The 19254-nt window shown below is 34.6% G+C and overlaps 1 protein-coding gene across 4 annotated transcripts in view; it reads right to left on the bottom strand.

Moving 5' to 3' along the window:
• The window catches only part of CRPPA (CDP-L-ribitol pyrophosphorylase A), a 122871-nt gene that overhangs the window by 54546 nt on the left and 49071 nt on the right, over positions 1-19254 (bottom strand). For 3 of the 4 annotated variants that reach the window (XM_052800904.1, XM_052800914.1, XM_052800934.1), the window contains exons 5-8: positions 16269-16314; positions 5590-5687; positions 1918-2007; positions 1096-1188 (exon numbers count right to left, since the gene is read on the bottom strand). In XM_052800904.1, coding sequence (XP_052656864.1) covers positions 1096-1188; positions 1918-2007; positions 5590-5687; positions 16269-16314 — 327 coding nt within the window. The remainder of the gene's footprint in view (positions 1-1095; positions 1189-1917; positions 2008-5589; positions 5688-16268; positions 16315-19254) is intronic. The other variant, XM_052800924.1, reaches the window with a different exon arrangement.

Below are 19254 nucleotides of genomic sequence, written 5' to 3'. Positions count from 1 at the left end.
CCAAGACAACAGCAGACAATAGGTGAGGATATAACTTTTTTCATTTGTAAAAGTAATTGATCTTCACGATATCTCATTTATTTGTTAGATCAGTAATGAAATTTCATCACTTAGATTTCAGATTAAGCCTAAAATTGAGAAGCAAGTGCTCAGTTTTACCTCCAGATCACTGGACTATACACTTCAGAAACTATTCAGGCCCCATGTAAAATAACTATTTATTCCTTTTTTAAGAGCTTCATATACGGAATTATATTTTAAAATCACAACACATTATCTTGTGTTATTGCTGGAGAATATAATAAATGTAGTCCAGAGGCACAGTCCTTGTGATATATGGCATTAATGACACTCATTCCACCCAATACTTCTCATCCCTACCTATTAAGCTAGAAAACATAATGACAGAATTAATTGGATCTGGTTACACTGCACGGAGACTTTCAAATCTACTCCTTTTTAACAGTCTGAGTAAATAAAAGTCATGTACACCTTCAGCTGTCGTCTACATGAACTGTTAAATTATTCTGGCAACAATACTCAAATAATGAGAATTTCAGCCAAAAATATACTTTAAAACTTTTGCCACATACCAGAACAGATTTTTCAGTCTTACAACATCTCAATAAGTAAAGTATGTATTAAAGTTATTATGCAAAGTACTTCAAAGTTAGTTTTTAATACTTGGACCAGAAAAGCAATAATAATTTTAAAACTTTGAATAAACCACACAGCATAGAAAAAAATAAAGCCACTTAAATCTGTTTCAACTGAGCATTCAAGAAGGGTACATCATTTGCAGCATCTCCAGCAGAGATGGAGTACAACAGCAAAGCAGGAGTTAACAGTTCAATATGACTAGCCACAATGAATCCTTCACAGAAATACATAACTAATAAATTGTCATTTGCTAGTGTTGGTTTATTTCCTGACAGCATGCAGTACATTTGCTGAAGTGCAAATGATGCTCTTTACAGTCCAATTTACTGTTCAAATTTACAATTTTATTCAGAGCTAGCAGCAGTTTAAATCTAGTCTAACATTTAAAAATAATTCATTAGATGCTTTTTACAGTAACTTACAGGAGTTACCTACCAAAATAAGGACAACTGGATATAACAGAGGAATATTTGATTTTTCCAACATATCTACTAGTTGCTGGGTTTCTTGAATGGCATACTTTTTACCCTAAATGAAAATAAATGTTTAGAATTACTGAAAACGTCAAGCAATGATTTCATAAAAATGGAATTCAAAGAACTGTTCTTTACCAAAAAAAGATACATCACTTGTTTTGGTTTTGGGGGTTTTTCTTTGGTTGGTTGGTTAGTTAGTTTTAATATATTAGTTATGCTTTTGTCTGGTAAAGTTATAGCTGTTTGAAAAAGATTGAGATTAATAATATTACCCTTAAGAAATATATATCTATATATATATAACAAGTTTAAGGATCTTGATTGGTCTCAGGTACGGTTCATCTAAAACCTTCCTGTTCCCATACAGGGACTCAAATACACATTGCATGGCATGCATGTGTCCGAAATGGGAAACGCTAATTTAGACCACAGTAGCAATGCACAGTTAGATGACTACACATATAACATACCTCTTCTTGAGACAATTCACTTCAATACAATATCTATGAAAGGAAATTTTAAACTACTTTCAGTTGCACCCCTCTTGTGCAAGAATTCATGGCTAGTTTAACAACATACTGATGGAAGTGCAGAACCAGGAGAGAAAGAACAGACCAGTATCTCAAAGTTCCAGTTTGGTGCTCATCAGAAACACCAAACATCGGAATGGATACAGCATTATAGAAATAACAAACAGCTTATTATTCGAATATGTAACTATTATTTACCATTACTAGTAACTTCAAGTGCAAAAGTAAAAGCATGCATCCTTACTACTTACTTTTACGCAAACAAAATTGTAGCACTGTCCTGAAAAGATGTTTTGTAGATGGCTATCATTTTTGCTTAGAGATATTGATATAGCTTCAACCTGATTAGAAAAAAAAAATGTTACTATGTCACAAATTTGACTTCAGCTTTAACTATCTGCTAAAGCTTCCACCATTATGGCAGAGTTTGTTCATTTAAATGATTTAAAATTGGCATTTGTTACTTCCATTATGAGAATTAAAAATTGATCAAATTTTTAGGTGACTCAACAGTGAAGTATGCAGTGCAACACACTGCAGTTTTCTGCAAGTTTTTGCTGAAGGACACTGTTAGAGGGAGCCATTCCAGAAACAGCCCTGCAAGTATCAGACACTACCACTGATGCCTGGGTTAGGATGTTCAACTGTTCCCAGAGATGAAAACACTGTTCAAAGGATCAAGATGATCTAATGATTTTAGACCTCTGAGAAAGTCTCTATAATATTCAAATATTTTGTCTTCATGCAACTAAAAATAAAATAAATTAAGAAGTACTTATGAAACACCAGGTACACAGGTATTCTAGGATTCTGCATACAACAAGACTCATTTAGAATTTCTCCTGAAAATAATTTCCTCAATGAATACTTTAAAATACTATCTTAATCACAGACATACTTATTTTGCAACCTTTAACTATAACACCAGCTAAGAAATGATCTTATCCTAATTAAAACAAAAAGTAGATTCTACTTCATTATCGGCTTCAGGATTGCCTTAAGTAAAAGAGCAAACCAGGTAGTAGAAGGGGAATTTGTTCCCTAAGAGAAGATAACACTTTGAAGCCAATAAAAAAACCATGAAAATAAGGCAAAAACCCCTTCATGTTGCTTCTATTAAACCAGCAAATCTCACTGTTCCACTGCTCAGATGAGCTTTATTTCTGCCCAGAAGACATTATGTGTAGCAGCAAACAACAGAAGCAATACACTGCTGTGTTCCCTTGAAATGTCACTTAATCCACAATCCAACAGAAGTACCAAATACAACATTTAAAAAGGCTTTGTGCTGTTATCTAAAGCTGTATTTGTTTATTTTTTTAATACTTGGGGAGCTAACTTGCTTGCAAAGGAAGGTGGTTTGAAACCCAAAAGCTGGTATTTATGCATTGAAGATTTTAGAAACATTTTGGGCTGAAAATTTGGTAACACAGCCCCAAACAGTTGACATTTAATATTTTAAAGAGATTTAAAACAAAAAATCAAAGGCGGCAAGAATTACTTGAACTATTTTTAAAATGCACTACTCCAAGGCTCTTCTGGCTTGAACTTCTACAGAAGTAAAATTAGAAATCCCCAGTACCTTTACAACCTTGCACATACTTAGATGAACAGCAGCATACTGCATGCCAGAGTCTTTTCAGAAGGTAAACAGAACATGACTCAAGGGAGAAGGCCTACTTTTTTTTCCTTGAGATATTACAATACATGATGCTTAAGTATTCCTGAACATTTAAAACTTAATTAGGTGTATCAGAGTTTTGATTTAACTTGAACAGTTTGATAAAGCAGTACACTGAGCCTTTGTTTTATAGCCATATTATCCAACAAGAATTAAATCAGATTTCCCTCTTGGAAAAGTAAGCACAGCTGCCTAACTAGAAGCTTCAATACATCATCAATTAGCTAATATTAATTCTTATTCTATTTGGCATGTTAGTGTCCTATGCAATTTTTCAATGAATTTTCTTTTAATTTTTTAATTTTTAATTAAAATTAGTATTAATCAAAGTTATCAGCTACTTGACAGAGCAAAATTTACCTAAAAATACCACCTCAGTAAAAAGTGTTTGTCAGATAATGTTTCAGTGTTTAAATAGAAAAAAGTATATGGATTTGCTTAATCGCTTCTGGTCATTGTAGCAATTGTTATTCAGCTAGTGTAAAGAAGCAGAGATGGTAAGTTTTTATGAACATGAAGATAGGAATAATAAATATGTTTAATCTAAGGGTTCATAAAATGAATGACTAAGGATGTTTCAAGGAACAACACAAGACAGGGATCTTGATGGAGTTCTTTGGCAGGTGTCACTTTGCAGGAATGTTTTGAAAGTGTTAAAGAGAAATTTAACAATCAACTTCATTATGAGGAAAGACAACATGGATCAAAAAAGAGAATGGTGCTAGAAATCATCAACTAAATAAACTGGTTTAATAGAGCCATCAGAAAAATTCAGTCCCATATCAGTAGGAATCCCTTAAATTTATGCCCTCATTACCTTGTCTGTGGTCATTTTATGTGTGTTTTACTCAAATGCACTGTAGGTTCAGGTGCCTGACCAACCCAACAATTAACTGGTTTTGCAATGAAAATTTGGAAACATGTTGTAAATTTTAACTAGTTTGGTGCCAGTCTGATTTGAGGTTGCTAAGTTTGGAGTCACAGAGCTGATTGATCAAACATAATACATTCTTTCACTTTAATTACTGGCTTGGAAGTGTTTCTCATGGTACGATTAAAGTGGTTATATGCAAATATAATATATAGATATAGTTAAGTCAGCACTTAAAGTAGTACTTTTTTTCTATTATGGGTAAGTGATGTATGTCTTCCTAGTAATTGCAGAATAGTTTAAATGGAAAGAAAAAAGGAAAAATAGCAATGGGTCTGGTATCAGTGAAATGGAAACATACTTCTGCTCCATTATACAGCTGTTCAGACAAGAAAAGACCTTATTCAACTCTGCTAATGTTTTGCACTTTTAAATGTGGACATTTAATAGATATAAAGCATGATTTTCCATGCTAAATACAATTCTTTCCAAACAAAAACTCTAAGTACAATGTCAAATGACATTTCTAGATATAAAATAGCAATCCAGTTTGGTACAGAAGAACATCCTACTATTAACTAAGCACACAATGCAGAAGATCAACAGACATGAATAAAACCATTACAGAAGTAACACTATGCAAATCATGAAAACTGTGTTTTTGAACAGCTATTCCCCGTCTGCTTCTCTGGGTAATAGAAACATGTGATATCATCACATAAGAAATAATTAAGAATCACCCCAAGATCAGTCAAGATTTAAGCAAATACCAAATAATAATCACCTTTGGGAAAATGAAAATATGTGTAGTTCTATTAGTAGGAATAATGAAAAAGGAAAAGATAGTTAAATGCCAGTAGAAAATTCCATCAATACCCTACAGCAAAGGCTTCAATGAGCATTCACTATGAGTGAAATATACCCTTATCTTTGCAAAAAGGCTGATTAATCTGACTTTGTATTCACAGTTCTGCAGGAATACAACTTACTCTTTAATTGGTTCAGACTTTAATTCAGACTTCAAAGTAACAAAAGCATATCCTCTGTAACATATTTGTAACAACTTGGGCTTACTGAATTCATAAAATCTAAAGAAAATGGCCTCTCTGTTGTCTGGATCCAATTTCTCCTCTAATCTAATATATACATTTTAAGAGGATCTGTAAGATCCCCCTCTATAGCATAATTGGGCAGAAGACGCTTCTTTCTTGGTAACTTCCACACCTGGTGTTAATTCCTTGTAATTAATACTACAGTGACAGAGAAGGTCTCAGTTTCTGTATTCACATTATTTAGACCATTTCTTAGGAGTTGTGACAACCAGAAACATTAAATTAATTGTACTGTTTACAGCCATAGAGTTGTACTTACTTTTATTTGGCTTTTCAGACATTCATGAAGGAGAAAACCTACTTGTGCAACAGCTTCCCTCACATCGGTAATAACACAAACTTCTTGTGATAGGTTGTCTGTGATCAAGAAAAAGACCTTAGTATTTCATGCAAAGATAAATCAATCAAAATTACTAATCTGCTAAACATTACCTTCAATCCATATACTGCTGTCTTTTGAGAACCTTTTCAACAGCTGTAAGTTTAATTTTAAGATTACTTATTTCAAGGCACAGTTAATATAACTACATAATTTATATAACATATATGTCAAATATAAAATTCATATTATATTTTATATGATTTTGTACAACATGAAAACATCACATAAGGCCTGTCCCGAAAGCCCATTTAAATAAGGGACTTCTATGAAAAGGTATTTGTTCAGGTCCACATTACTGACACTAGATGACAACCAGGAATGTAACATTTTGAAAACTTCATACCACTTATCACTTCAACAGATCACTAAATGCAGTGTCAGCAATATTGAGAAAAACCCAGGAGATAGCATAAATCCTCTTCCCAACAATATATACTACATAACAGCCAAAACAAAAAAAAAATGTATTGAAGATACTGTTCAGGGGGACAGCAGATATAACTGTTCACCTCAATATCAAAAAAGTTGCAGAGTCAGTGACATAGATCTTGGCCTGGGGAACTTCTTAGATCTTTTACTGGTGGGGGAAAAAATATAATATTTTGTTAATACCAAGAACAATAGTTTCAAATTATTGCCTGATCTGCTCCATAAAGCAAGTATTTCAGAAAGTTAGTATTTTCTCATGTTATTGACTACAGTTTCAAAATTCAGTGAGAATTTTCCTTTCTTTAAGCAAACAAATCAAAATAATTCAAGTCTGGAACTCTCACTTCTAATTCAGGATTTTATCCTTTAGATGCTGAATTAATATCCAGACCAAGCCAAAAGTTTGCAATGTCTTTGGGGTAGGCCTTCCATAAGCAGCTAGAAAATTCATAAACGTAAAGTCAATTATGTTTAAAGCAGACTTCAGTGAAACTTCAGGGACAGAAATATACAAAATACAACTACAAAATAAATTATTAGTGAAAGACAAAAGAAATTATAAAATTATGGCCTAACTGCTCTTCAAACAAGTCTGAATATAAAGATACATATTTGTTGCACATGGAAAGTTTTTTTGTAATTACATACCACACAATAAGTTCAATCAGATGCATTACTTGAGTAAACATTTTGCTTTCTGTTGTAAGCTCAAAGACTTCTTACAAAAATAGACGTACAGACCTGAAAATTAATTTTAAAGCTGCTGTGGAGTTAGCATTATTGGAAAGGGACTTGTGATTTTTAAACAATTTTTTGTCAGCAGGAAAAGTGAATTAACCACTGAGGATCCCAAAAGATAATTACAATGATTTTATGAATCATGGGCATTTATTATGTTCAATATTTATAACGTGACAATGAAAATAGTGGTAGCAACTGGCTTTGTATTAAGTTAGCAAGAATGGGGAGGGGGTAAGAAAGAGAGAGAACAATAAACATCTGCTTATAAATCATCACAACCAGATGAAAGCGAGAATTAAAAAAATGCATGGCCAGTTCTCACAGGACTGGAAATCACGGGATACCACAACTGTGGGAGAAATTATCTTCCCATAGATTCACTGGGCAAAAAAATATACTGAGCATGCATCAAAGTTGGCTTCTACTTAATACAGAATAACTTTACAGTCTAAAAAAGGGGTCAATGGGAAACCATATTGAATTAATTTCTTATCAGCAGAAAGAAACCGGTGGGTAGATTGAAATCAGAGCAAGAGCCACTTGAATTTAGTACTGTACACGGAATGCAGATACACTGCAGATATAAAATAGATCTACATAACAAACCAGACTGGCATATCAGATTTCAATAACTCAGATTCTATTGAACTAAGTAATTTAATGAAGAAGGTCACATTGGAGCTATTACAAAAATCCACATGTGGAAGAAGGCTGTGGAATCCAAAAAGGCACCATAACTTATGCTCAGACAGTTCTTTTTAAAAAGAAGTCAGTTATCAACAAGTGTCAAAAGTAACCTCACAAGAGGCTGCTCAAAGACTGCAACTATAAAAGCCCATCTCACTCCTCTCCCCAGTCCCCTTAAACCTCTGAATTCCTGTAATGTAGATGAGAAAGGAGAGACAACTGCCAAAAAAGCAACTAAGATTTGCAGGTTGAATTTAATAAAGAAGAAAGCAAAATTGAATGAAATGTAAAAAAGTGTATTTTTTATCTGGAGGAAGAACTTAAATGTTATAGGGGGAAAGTCTATTAATAAAGTATGAAAAAATTGAAGTAATGATTATACACATTGAAAAGATGCTACATGCTTTTAAATGATCAAGAAAAATGAATAAAGGAAGTCTGGGAAATTCATCATTTATAAAATCATCATAGCAAAGCAACAGTTCTGTTCTAGTTGAGGTTTAAAACTCAATTTCCAATTAAATCCCAACTGTTTCAAGTGGTCAAAAAGATCTGTACGTTGATTTAGACGGTCTGCACCTTTGTTGTATTGTGGGAAGGAAGGCTGAGTGGAGCCTTCCTCCCCGAGACTGCCTGTGTCCCACCTCTGGTAAGCTGATGGAGCTCTCTGTCACTCAGCATAATCACACTGAACCCAGCGAGCGCAGCTGGAGCGCTGGCTCATAACTCCATGGATTTCATGAGTTCCGCTGACTGCCAGTAAAGCTAATCACATGCAGCATTTCATTCCTGGTTTTCAGAAGTCTGTCTGGGTGAACAAAACAGTCATTCTGGAAAGCCATGTCATGGCCATGTCACAAAGAATTTTAATAATCAACTAACAGAATTTTGGTTTTCATCGGACCGCTGGATAATTCAGGCTGGAAGGGACCTCAGGAGGTCTCTAGTGCAAACTCCTGCTCAAAGCAGGGTCACCCATGAGGTCAGGCCTGGTTGCTCAGCCCCTTACCCCCCTGGCACTTGAAAACTTTTCAGGATGGAGTCTGCACAACTTCTCCAGGCAACCTTTTCACTGCTTGATTGTCCTCATGGTGAAAAGAGTTTTTCCTTTTATTAAGTTGGAACTTCCCTTGGTTCAATTTTTGTCTGTTACCTCTTGTCCTCCCACTATGCACCACTGTTCTACTTTCCTACTTTCGTGCCATACCTTCCTTTTTATCTGCCCAACCCTTTATTTTTTTTTCTCTCGCTATTACATTATCTATCAAAATCTCTCTCTTGCTTTGGCCTCCTCTTCCTCTACTTACTTTAAACTTCTTATTTCCCTGGAAACCTCCTCTTCCTAATACACATCTCCCATTTACTCTCAGCTTCTTTCCAGCTGTACCCGATTATGGAGTAACCCTCCCCATACTGCATCACATTTAACATCCACTCAAAGCATGTTTTTTGCATAAAATTAAGAATAGTTAAAACTTTACACTGCCAAATTCTGTTAGGTTGAACACTCAATTTCTCTATCAGGAAAGGGGGAGGAATTTTCTTCATTAAAGATAAATTTGATACAGGATTTCAGAATTTGTTCCATTAAACCTTTTCTCTCTCCAGCAGAAAACTTAATTTTCAATTTTTCTGTGCCGTTCTTTGATATCCTGAAAGCTTTAGATCACATTATTATTCAGTAACACCTGTTACCGTCTTTATCGTATGATCTCACCCAAAATTATAAATTAAAATGTGCGCGTGTTTATGAAACTACCTTAGTTAGATAATGTTTTAAGTGTACTCTAACAAATGACTTAGAAGTTTACCCTGAAAAGCATGCCACAAACAAGCAGCAATTAAAATAATACTTTGTTTGAATAAAGATCATAAATATCATATCCTAGGGAATTAATACCGTAAGAATAAAAATGCATCTGAATGGTAAATAGGTTTTAGCCTACAGACATAAATTTTTTCTCTTAATTGCACATTTATGTGTATACATACACTTGTTTTTGTAAACATATGTTCATACCATGCCATTCTTGGTCTGTCATTACAATTCTTACTCTTTTGGAAGCACACCCTATTCATCAAAATACTTTTGAAGTTTGCAGTAAATTCAAAATAGTAAATTAATTTATCATAATTCCATTTTCACTTTCTACATAGCAATGGCTTGACTGGTCTGGAAATTCAGTATGATTCTCCCTGGCATTTTTAGTATCTCATAACAGAGATGTTTCTACCACTGTAAACAGAAGAAAAATGAAATAAGTACTGCCAAGGATTTAGTTCATTCATGCCCAACAGAGTGAGTTGAAATTGTTATTCATATAACATAGGTAACGAAAAATATCTAACAATTCTTTGTTTACCCATTCCACATTTCTTGGTAGCCACAAAAACCAAAAGGTAAACTTGACACTGTCCCTACCAGTACTAGTATACAAAGAAGAGAGGAAGATTTTGTGGAAGAAGACAAGGAAGAGGGTTGTTTTCACCTGACAAGAACTATTCCGAGGAGCACCTCCCCACCTGCCAGCCTATTTCTTTGTCTCATAGCAGAGAACAGCCACTGGTTAATAACCGTGCCCATGAAAATGCAGCCCACCTTGAGTAAGGTATCTGTCCTTTGATAAACAAGGCTTATGTCAGGTTTGGGGTTTTTTTAATAAAAAGTCATGTGGGTTCTTCATATAACACAAAACATAGTATGTAGCTCCCAACAGTCATAAACAGTTTGAAGGCATTACAATATTTTTCTTGGCACTTGCAAAACATAATTGTATCTACATCATCAGATACTTATTTAGCCAAATGTGAGGGCAAAATATCCAATCTGCAAGTGCATGCTCTTGTGAAAAAGTCATTGCAGAAGAAGGGCCCTTAAGAAAAGAAAAAGGAGGTGGAGAGAGAGTCAAACTCTAAGTTGCAAACTTCTACTGAGAAACACCATTTAAAGTTTACATGTTGGAACTAGAGTTCAAAGATACCTACCCTGAGGGCAGTAGTCCTAATGGAAATTTTTTAGGATGTTTTGTATTAGCCTGATCTTAACTACATTTCTCAATGAGTCATCCTTATTGTAAGATGATGTTTTCTTACTTCAAGACTATTAAAAATAGGCGTGTGCCACCTTGTCTGCATACTCTACGAGTTCATACCTGCTTAACTAAAGAAAAGCAATAAATTTACTGTTTATAAAACAAATGATGTTAGGACTCAGACTTTCATAATACAGTTGTAAAAAAGACTTGAGGAAGCAAGCAAATTAATAAGACATGTTTTAAGAAAACAGTCTCAAAAGATAAATAACTCATTAGACTATTTACATTAGTGAAGTGTTTCTTTGTATTGCCTTGAATATGAATGATATGTATACACATATAAATATCTAAAGTACAAAAATGTATGTTTTTCTTACTTCCACCCAAGTCAAGTTTAGCAAGCTGAAATTTGTCAGTTACTATGTTTCATTAGGCCAGCAGTTAAAAATCTAGCTGTGCTTCTATGAAACATTTGAGACTTGTTACTTAGGTAGAATTACATTTGTAATATAGCTGACTAAAGAAACAGTCTTATAATTATAATCACATGATTAACTGTATTTTTTCAGACATCATTTAATTGCCAAACACATATTACTATAATCATTTTTCTTCTATTTAATTTGATTAATTACAGATTTATAATTTAATATATGTACAATAGACAGAAATGCAAGAGTACCTTAAAAATAAATGGGGTAGCAAAATAACATGTCAAACTGAACCACAAAGAACCTATTCCTTAGAAAAACTGTCTAGAGGCACAAGTGTAACCTTAATATTCTAGCATAAAAATTTAAGTATTTAAAGATCTTTTGAGGTTCATAATTCAAAGCAAAAGAAAAAAATACTATTTGAAACCAGAAGGGGAACAGTTGGATGAATAATTCTCATCAAAACAAAGACTTTTAATATAGCTGAAATGGATTTTCTAAATAATACTAACAGGTTAACAGAAAAGATAACTGTCATTCTCTGAAGTTGAAGGAAACCAAGTTTCAGTCACTAATAAATATAACTGTAGGTGACATGAAATTTGGAACTGTAGTCACAAAACTAAAAGTGTACACTCAGAAGTTCTTCATCACTGCTGAATACATCCAGTGATAAAACATGCATCCAGCAAAGTAAATTGGATCACTTAATAATACCAAAATCAGTCGTGAAGCCTGGAAGAGTAGTGGGGAGCTGGTGTAAGGCCAGTGCCCTCAGTACCCTCCACCCTTCCAGCCCATACGTTTGGCTTCTGGGACATTTCCAGAGGACCTCAATAGCATGCAAGGTGGCATGCCGAGAGCTGGTACCTTGCGACCTAGCCTTACAGTGTCACGCAGGACTTCCCATTCAGGCACCCTACGTGGCCCGAACCTGGAGTCTGAATCCACCTGAGTATGTGATACAGGACTGTACTATCCAGTGCGCAATGCTGCACTTCAGTCCTGCGTGCTTTTCAACAACTTGACAGAAAGAACTATCATGTGGACCCCCATCCCACGGGTAACACCATTTATACCCAAAGTGATACATAGTGTCAGGAAGAGGCACCCTTTTCTCCACACAGGTAGGAAAGATCACTGCCAGCTGTGCTCAGCAAGGTTACAGACATACTAGGAGCCAGTGCCAAGCAACTCAGTGCTCAACTGTCCACTACAAAAATAAGTCATGTTGTATCAACCTGAAGATCTGGTAATTGAAGACTTTTGAAAGGCACAGAACAGATAAGGCACAACTCTCAAACTGCAGACTTGGAGTGCTAACAGTGTCTATTCAAAACCCCATTAAAGATAATTAATTATGTAAGATAATCTGTTATGGGCTGTCCTAATTAGCTATGGAGGACTCATTATACTGCTTGCATAAGGAGTAAACGGCTTCCTGAACTTCCCGAACTCATGCAATGCAGCAAAAAGCGAATCTAAGCTTCAACGAATTTACAGGTTTTCACACAGACCAGGCATAATAAAGACTACTGTGATTCCTGACGCAGATACATTGCATGCTGCCAGAGTAACAGGACGGTAGATAAGTAAGTAAGGGATTAGCCTGATTTACCTTGAAGGTCTTCATTTTTACTTTAAGCTACATAAACTTTTTATCACAACCGACAGCTGGAGAAGATTGTATTGGCTTTAGTGAAAACAAAAAATGTGATAACATGATGAAATACACAAGTAAAATATGTATCTATCAAGAGAATGACTGGTCATTTACAGTGTTTTTGCTCCAGTTACAAACAGAAATAGTTAAACTTAGTGAATGTTCCTTCCATTTGAATAAGTTGCATCCTCATTTTCTACTCAAGCAGTTTTAGAGAAAGCTTCTTGGAATGGATCTTATTTTTTAAATAAATTATAACTAATTTTCTTTAATGACTTACGAGATTATTGAAGCCCTTATATACACAGGAACATGGAAATTCATTTGTATGAAGGTTGCAGTATTGTTTCAGGTTTATAAATTTTTTGTATGAAGTAATAGTGTGTGTTACATAAAATTAGCATAAAATACTATAAAAACATTTTTTAAGCAAAATGTCTCAAAATATTACCAATCTACTTGTTTTTCTTCTAAATAATCTATAAAGAAGAAAGGATAGCACTGATTAAAAGAATACAAGGAGTCACCTTTATAAGGATGAGAGGGCAGCAGAGGGAGAGCACAGAAACCATTTTTTCACATTGTATTTGTTTCTAGTTTCCCCACAAGAAGCATGATGACTTAGTTCCCACCTTCACAAGAGCTGCTCTGTAACGATGGGGATATGTGGAGAAGGAGGCATAAGCAAACTGGACAGCTGAATGATAGGAGCAGGGTGTTGTCTCCTTCTCTGGCTACATAAAGCAACATATTTTACATAAGGAGTCCATCTGGCTTTCTCCTTACCCACTGCAGAAGAATGTAGCTAGAAAAGGATCAAATAAACTGCAAGAAGATGAACAAGAACTTTTTAGAAATATAAATCAGCACTGGTTTTGATTTTTCTTTTCCTTTAGAGTTTACACACCCTCAGTACGTCCTGAAGGTCCTCTGAACTAACTAATTCTTAAATATTTGAGTAATACTGAATGATACAGTTCAATAAATTGGCCTTTGTATTACAAAAGAAGTACAGTCTACAGTTAAGTTCAAGGAAAATGGAAATGAAAATGGATCTACTTCATTCATGATAAATTGCCATTAAATATTGAGAACATACATGGTAAATACATATGAAAAATACACAGGAAAAAGAAAAATAAGATCAAAGTTAACATAGCACTATGAGTTTGCTGAGATTATTTCCAAGTTGAATATTGAACCTTTTATCAAGATATGACCAACATAGTAGATTCATTGAGCTGACTCATGGCATTTACGTCATTTCATGCTGGCATTGCTGGTTTCAGCAAGCTTGACTGACAGAAGTACAACAATTCTTGTTACAGCAAATATTTACAAATATTGTAACAAAACAGCACATCCAAGCAGCTGAATCAGCTTTCTACATTGCCTTATTAACATTACCATCAGAGGGAATTTTTGACAGTCTCTGCTATATAGAGAATACTTAAAATTACAGATAATACTTAAAATTAAAAGTAGTCTGTACTGTAAAAGCATGCTTACGCTCTATTAGAATTACAAATTCAGAGAAAACGGTATAATAGGATCTATATTTAGACTGGAAAAACAGAACCTTTTTTTTAATATAATTACTTTTGCACTTCTCAAAGATTGGAAGCTTCCCTTTTTTCCATTGATCTATCATTCAAGGTAAAGTATTTGTTCCAAATCTTATTCATCAAGGAGATAAAATCATTGCCTAATTTTATATCATACTGTACCATGAAATCCCTCTTTTGCATACCGATTCATTCTATTAACTATTTTTTTTGTCTTATGCGTCATTTCGCTCATATGACAACCACAATAACAACATTTGAGCTGTTAAATTTCATGAGACTACTGTTCTCCCATTTTTTGAGCCTGTCAAGGTCCTTCTGAACGGCAGCACAACTACCTGGTCTATCAACTACTCCTCCCAATTTCACATCATCTGCAGACTTGCTGAGGGTGTGCTTTGCCTTATCATTCAGATCATTAGTGAAGATATTAACCAGCACTGACCCCTAGCACAGACCACTAGTGACTGGTCTCCAGCTGGACTTTAAGCCTGGCAGTTCAGCCAGTTTTCAATCCACCTCACTGTCCACTTTTCTAGTCTGTACTTCATCAGTTCGTCAATGAGAATGTCAAGGGAAATAGTGTCGGAAGCCTTGCTGAAATCAAGTCAAACCATATCCACTGCTCTCCTCTCATCCACCAAGCTAGTCATTTCATTGTAGAAGGCTATCAGGTTGGTCAGGCATAATTTCCCCTTTCTAAATTCACGCCAACTACTCCCAGCCACCTTCTTGTCTTTAATATGTTTGGAAATCCTAAGCTTGAAAGCTAGAGGAGTGTGGAGCCTCTAAGAATCCTACTCAAAACAAGATTCTCAAAAATTCCAGGCCTCCAGCTATGGAGATGAGAGGCCATTCCCTGTCAAAAACAGAACTTCCAAGGTTTCCCAGCCCTACCTCCTTGATACGTGCCTGAAAAATTCAGTCAGGTACTTCTAGCAATGCATATAATATGCAATATTTGCCCCATGTAACAACCAGAAACTTCAAAGTTGTTGCATTCCTGGAGGTCTAGCGAAGCAGCATGCAGAATACCACAGCAATATCTGAGCTCTGTTTAAGCTTTCTAGCTTGTCTACATTGACAGAGCTGCTCTTGGCATAGTCCAATTTACCCAAACCAGAAACTAAGCCAATACTGGATCTTCTAACAACACATGAGCCAACAAAGTGGACAATTAGCCAGTCACTCACCATGCCCTAAAAGGACATGTGTTTTGCTCTCTTTTTCTTAAATAGGAACCACATTTTTTTCTCTGGAAAGGTATTTTTAATCCAAAGGGAAGTCCCTTTCTCTTCATCAGTTTCTGGGCTTTTATCCCTCAGTTCTCATCAAGGAGTCAAGCAACTGTCCCCCGAATCAGTGCCTATCCATTTACAATAACCATCAGTGTGTTCATTATACAGTACTTAAGAGTTCTTCCTTTCTACACTGTTTTTAGATTGAGTCGATCTGGATAAAGACTAAATCTAGTCTTTACGTTAAACTGCTATGAAACCACTGTTACCAGTACAGGAAAAGGTTAAACAGTTCAACAAAGTACTTCTAAATTAATGGAATACCTCAATATCATATAATTGCTATATCAATTTAGATAACAAGTTGCTGTACGTAAAAAGTGAAGAGCCATAAAGAGTTAATATTTAATTTTCAGTCTACTACTTAGATTAGAAAGACAGAACACATTCAGAATTGAACTGCAAATGAAAGAAGAAAAATGTTTATTCCTTACAAAGCCATTCAAAACTAATCTCTGACTCTGTAATATACAGAGCTTTTTATAAGGTTCTCTATTCTAAGAGAAGTAAATAAAGGTAAATAATGCATAATATAAGTATTCCAGTGAACAAGCTAAAACAACTTGCCTAAGCACATTTTATTCATCATAAAACTTTTCTTAAAGACATTTAAAACTATAGCACACAAGATTCTTAATTAGACTCAGGAATATGCAAACTGATCAGGAATATGCAAACTGACAGCCACAAGGATGAACACATACCCTTAATAATCGATTCAGCTGCATACAGATCCCGCTTGTAGGTCACCTAAAGGACAGACAAGCCTCATTAGATTTAACATAGCAGGAAGGAATGTAAAACCAATAAAACAATGCCCTGAAGGCAATTCTTTACATTTGAAATACCATAAACAAATGATATTGTCAATTCCTTAATTCTAGTAAAATATGACTGGCAAGTCATGAGAACAGAAGTTGCAGAAAATACTGGAGACTCGAGAGAAACCTTTTTTTAAATACTTAGATCTGCTTAGAACTCATTTGAAACCTAAAACTCTTTTTAACCCTTTGAAGAATCAAAAAACCATGATATTGCACTTATTTTCACACATCCATTCTATTCTATAATTTTATTCTGAAATAGATTAATTTTTATAGGACTTGTGATCATAAGAATGACAGCCAGGGAGAAGCCTCATTATTTCTTTTACTAATATAGGTGTAGTTTTTCAGTAGTGCAAGACTACTACTGTTAATGAGACCCAATTAATCAGTGGGAGTCAGTGAGACTATAATAGGCTTTGTACGAGCTTTCAGAGGATTAAAAACCATCAAGATCTTCTTGAAGGCATTCAGATCAAGTTAGATTGACAATAAGATGGATGAATACTTACTTGATACTTGCAGAAAAACACCTTTCATATCTGCCTTTGTACCCTCATGGTGGTTGACAGTCTCAGTATTAGGCTTTGCAAATAAAGTAACAGAAAACTAAAGACAGTGTCTACCCAAGACATTAACAGTCTTTGCTAGCAATGTCTTTGCAATGACATGCAGTGACATGATCTTATATAAGAATAACTCCTAAATACTTGTCTTTGTTTTTACTGCAACTTCCTTTTATGTTAAATAAAATATTACTGGATTTTCTGCATTTGTTTCTCTAGAGTCTGAATAATTTTCTTCTATCTTTTTGAAATGGACTAAATCGGATTCCAAAAGCTTTATTGCTGCAAAGTAAATCTTACAGCAGAAACATACCATTGTAGGTATTAGCATTTTAGTCTCCAAGTAAATGATTATTTGATTTTAACATAAGGATTCTTGTAACTGCTTTCCTTTCCATCTCATAAATTAAGCTGTGTATAGTACTCAGAAACAGATTAATAATATTACCTTTCTCATTACTCATCATTTCTCCAAGGAATTATATTCTTTTAAAATTAAAAATTAACTTACTTCCCTACAGCTTGTCATGCAGGAGAAACAGCCAGAGAATTAATCTAGCCTGAGAAATCTCAGGTGTCTGAGTTTACATACTGTTGGGAAGAATCAATGTCTTGAATTTAAATTTAAGGATAAAGAGTTATTGAGTGACCAATTTTGTTGCAAGGTTTCTTTCTAATTACCTGTTTCCAGAGGGCTTTTATACTGAACTTTCAGTAAACCTGTATCAGATTACCATCTAAAAACCTTTCAAGAAACAAGACTATCTAAGCTCTGTCAAAAGTGGTTTCACATACTCTAAGGTTCACAACCTCTTTGATATGCAAAAGTATTTTTAAATAGTCTGATTTTAAAAAGAAGTTACTTCATAAAGTAGGCGCAGTCTTCAAGAAAACAACACAAGGAATAAAAAATTAAGAATGAATCTTTAAAATCACTTCTGAAATTCTGAACCAGACATCAGCAAATACTTTTTAGGATGGTTTCCTAGAGAAATAAATCATCTGAGACCATATCACACTATCCATATATACTTCTTTCATAATCTTTGATCCTATAAGCTAATTTCAGATACAAGCTCCTATAAGTTTTATGAAAATAGTAAAGTTGACAGAGGGAAAAACCCTGCCAGCTACCACAGGTGACCACCACTTACCAGTCAGGGAGGGCGGGATTCTCCACATCTCTTTCAATATTGAATAAGATGCTAAATCCAACCAAAGTTTCATTTTAGATGAAACTTATTCAAAAGGCAGGCAACCACGACAGAGACACCTTTTTGTTTAATTCTAACCATTGATTGGTTTAGTATGAATTTGTTTTAAACAACTTTTAAGGATAGTCAACATGATAGTTTATTGTTCTGAGCAGCTATACTGCTTTATCTCTAGTTTCACTAAAGTGGATTTGCATTCTAGGCTCACCCCAGCAAAAAGCAATTCAGATCTAGCCAAATCAACCAGGAAGAATACTTTAACTGCCACTCTATACCACAAAGTAAGATGGCACTCTCTATTCTCACAGCCCAGGTGAGGTGCAAAAATCACAGTGGAAAAAGAATAAGTAAGAAAAATGACACACAGGAGGTCTCTCACTTTGCAGAAGAGAGATCTACCTCATCCATTTCTGGGTTTTTTTTATATCACACTACTAAGCTAAATCTCTACGGACTTACCAAATCACCATTTAATCTTCTTTTTCATGCTCTTCTCTGAACCTTCTCTATTTATCAACAGTTGCACAGAGCTTGAGTCTAGATTTGACGATGGTATTCTAGATGCACTTGTAATACTAGAACGTCTCTTTTAATTTCATATTGTTTCTATATCTGTGGCTGACATAAGGTATTTTGCCCACAGTGGAAACTTGCTATCCTCTGTCATTCCTACACCACTTTCAAAGTCACTGCCTTCCTAGAACAATTCTCTAAATACGGCCTATACTTTTTTTGTTTCTAAAACCACTTCTTTATGTTTCGCTGCAATGAAAAGTAGACCTTTTGTTTAAATTGTTTTCCAAGCCATCCTTATCAATAGTTTACTTCTGATCAACTATATTTACAAATCCTTAAATCTTTGTGTTGTCTGCAAACTTTATCAGACAAATGTTAAATAGCTTCAAAAAAAAAAGAGTTTCTGCAGAACTGTATGTGGTGACAATTATCTTTTGAAATATATCAGTTATCCAATTTTTAATCTATTTAATGAGGACTAGTCCAATTACAGTCATCCTATTTTTAATTAAGATGTAACAAGTCAAACTTCTGCCAACCGTATATTTTATCAGCACTACCATCTTTATC

The sequence above is a fragment of the Harpia harpyja genome, chromosome 1 (assembly GCF_026419915.1).
Source record: "Harpia harpyja isolate bHarHar1 chromosome 1, bHarHar1 primary haplotype, whole genome shotgun sequence".
In the NCBI taxonomy this organism is placed as follows: domain Eukaryota; kingdom Metazoa; phylum Chordata; class Aves; order Accipitriformes; family Accipitridae; genus Harpia; species Harpia harpyja.
Note: the sequence above shows the minus strand (reverse complement) of the source record. Positions and strands in the feature narration are given on the sequence as shown.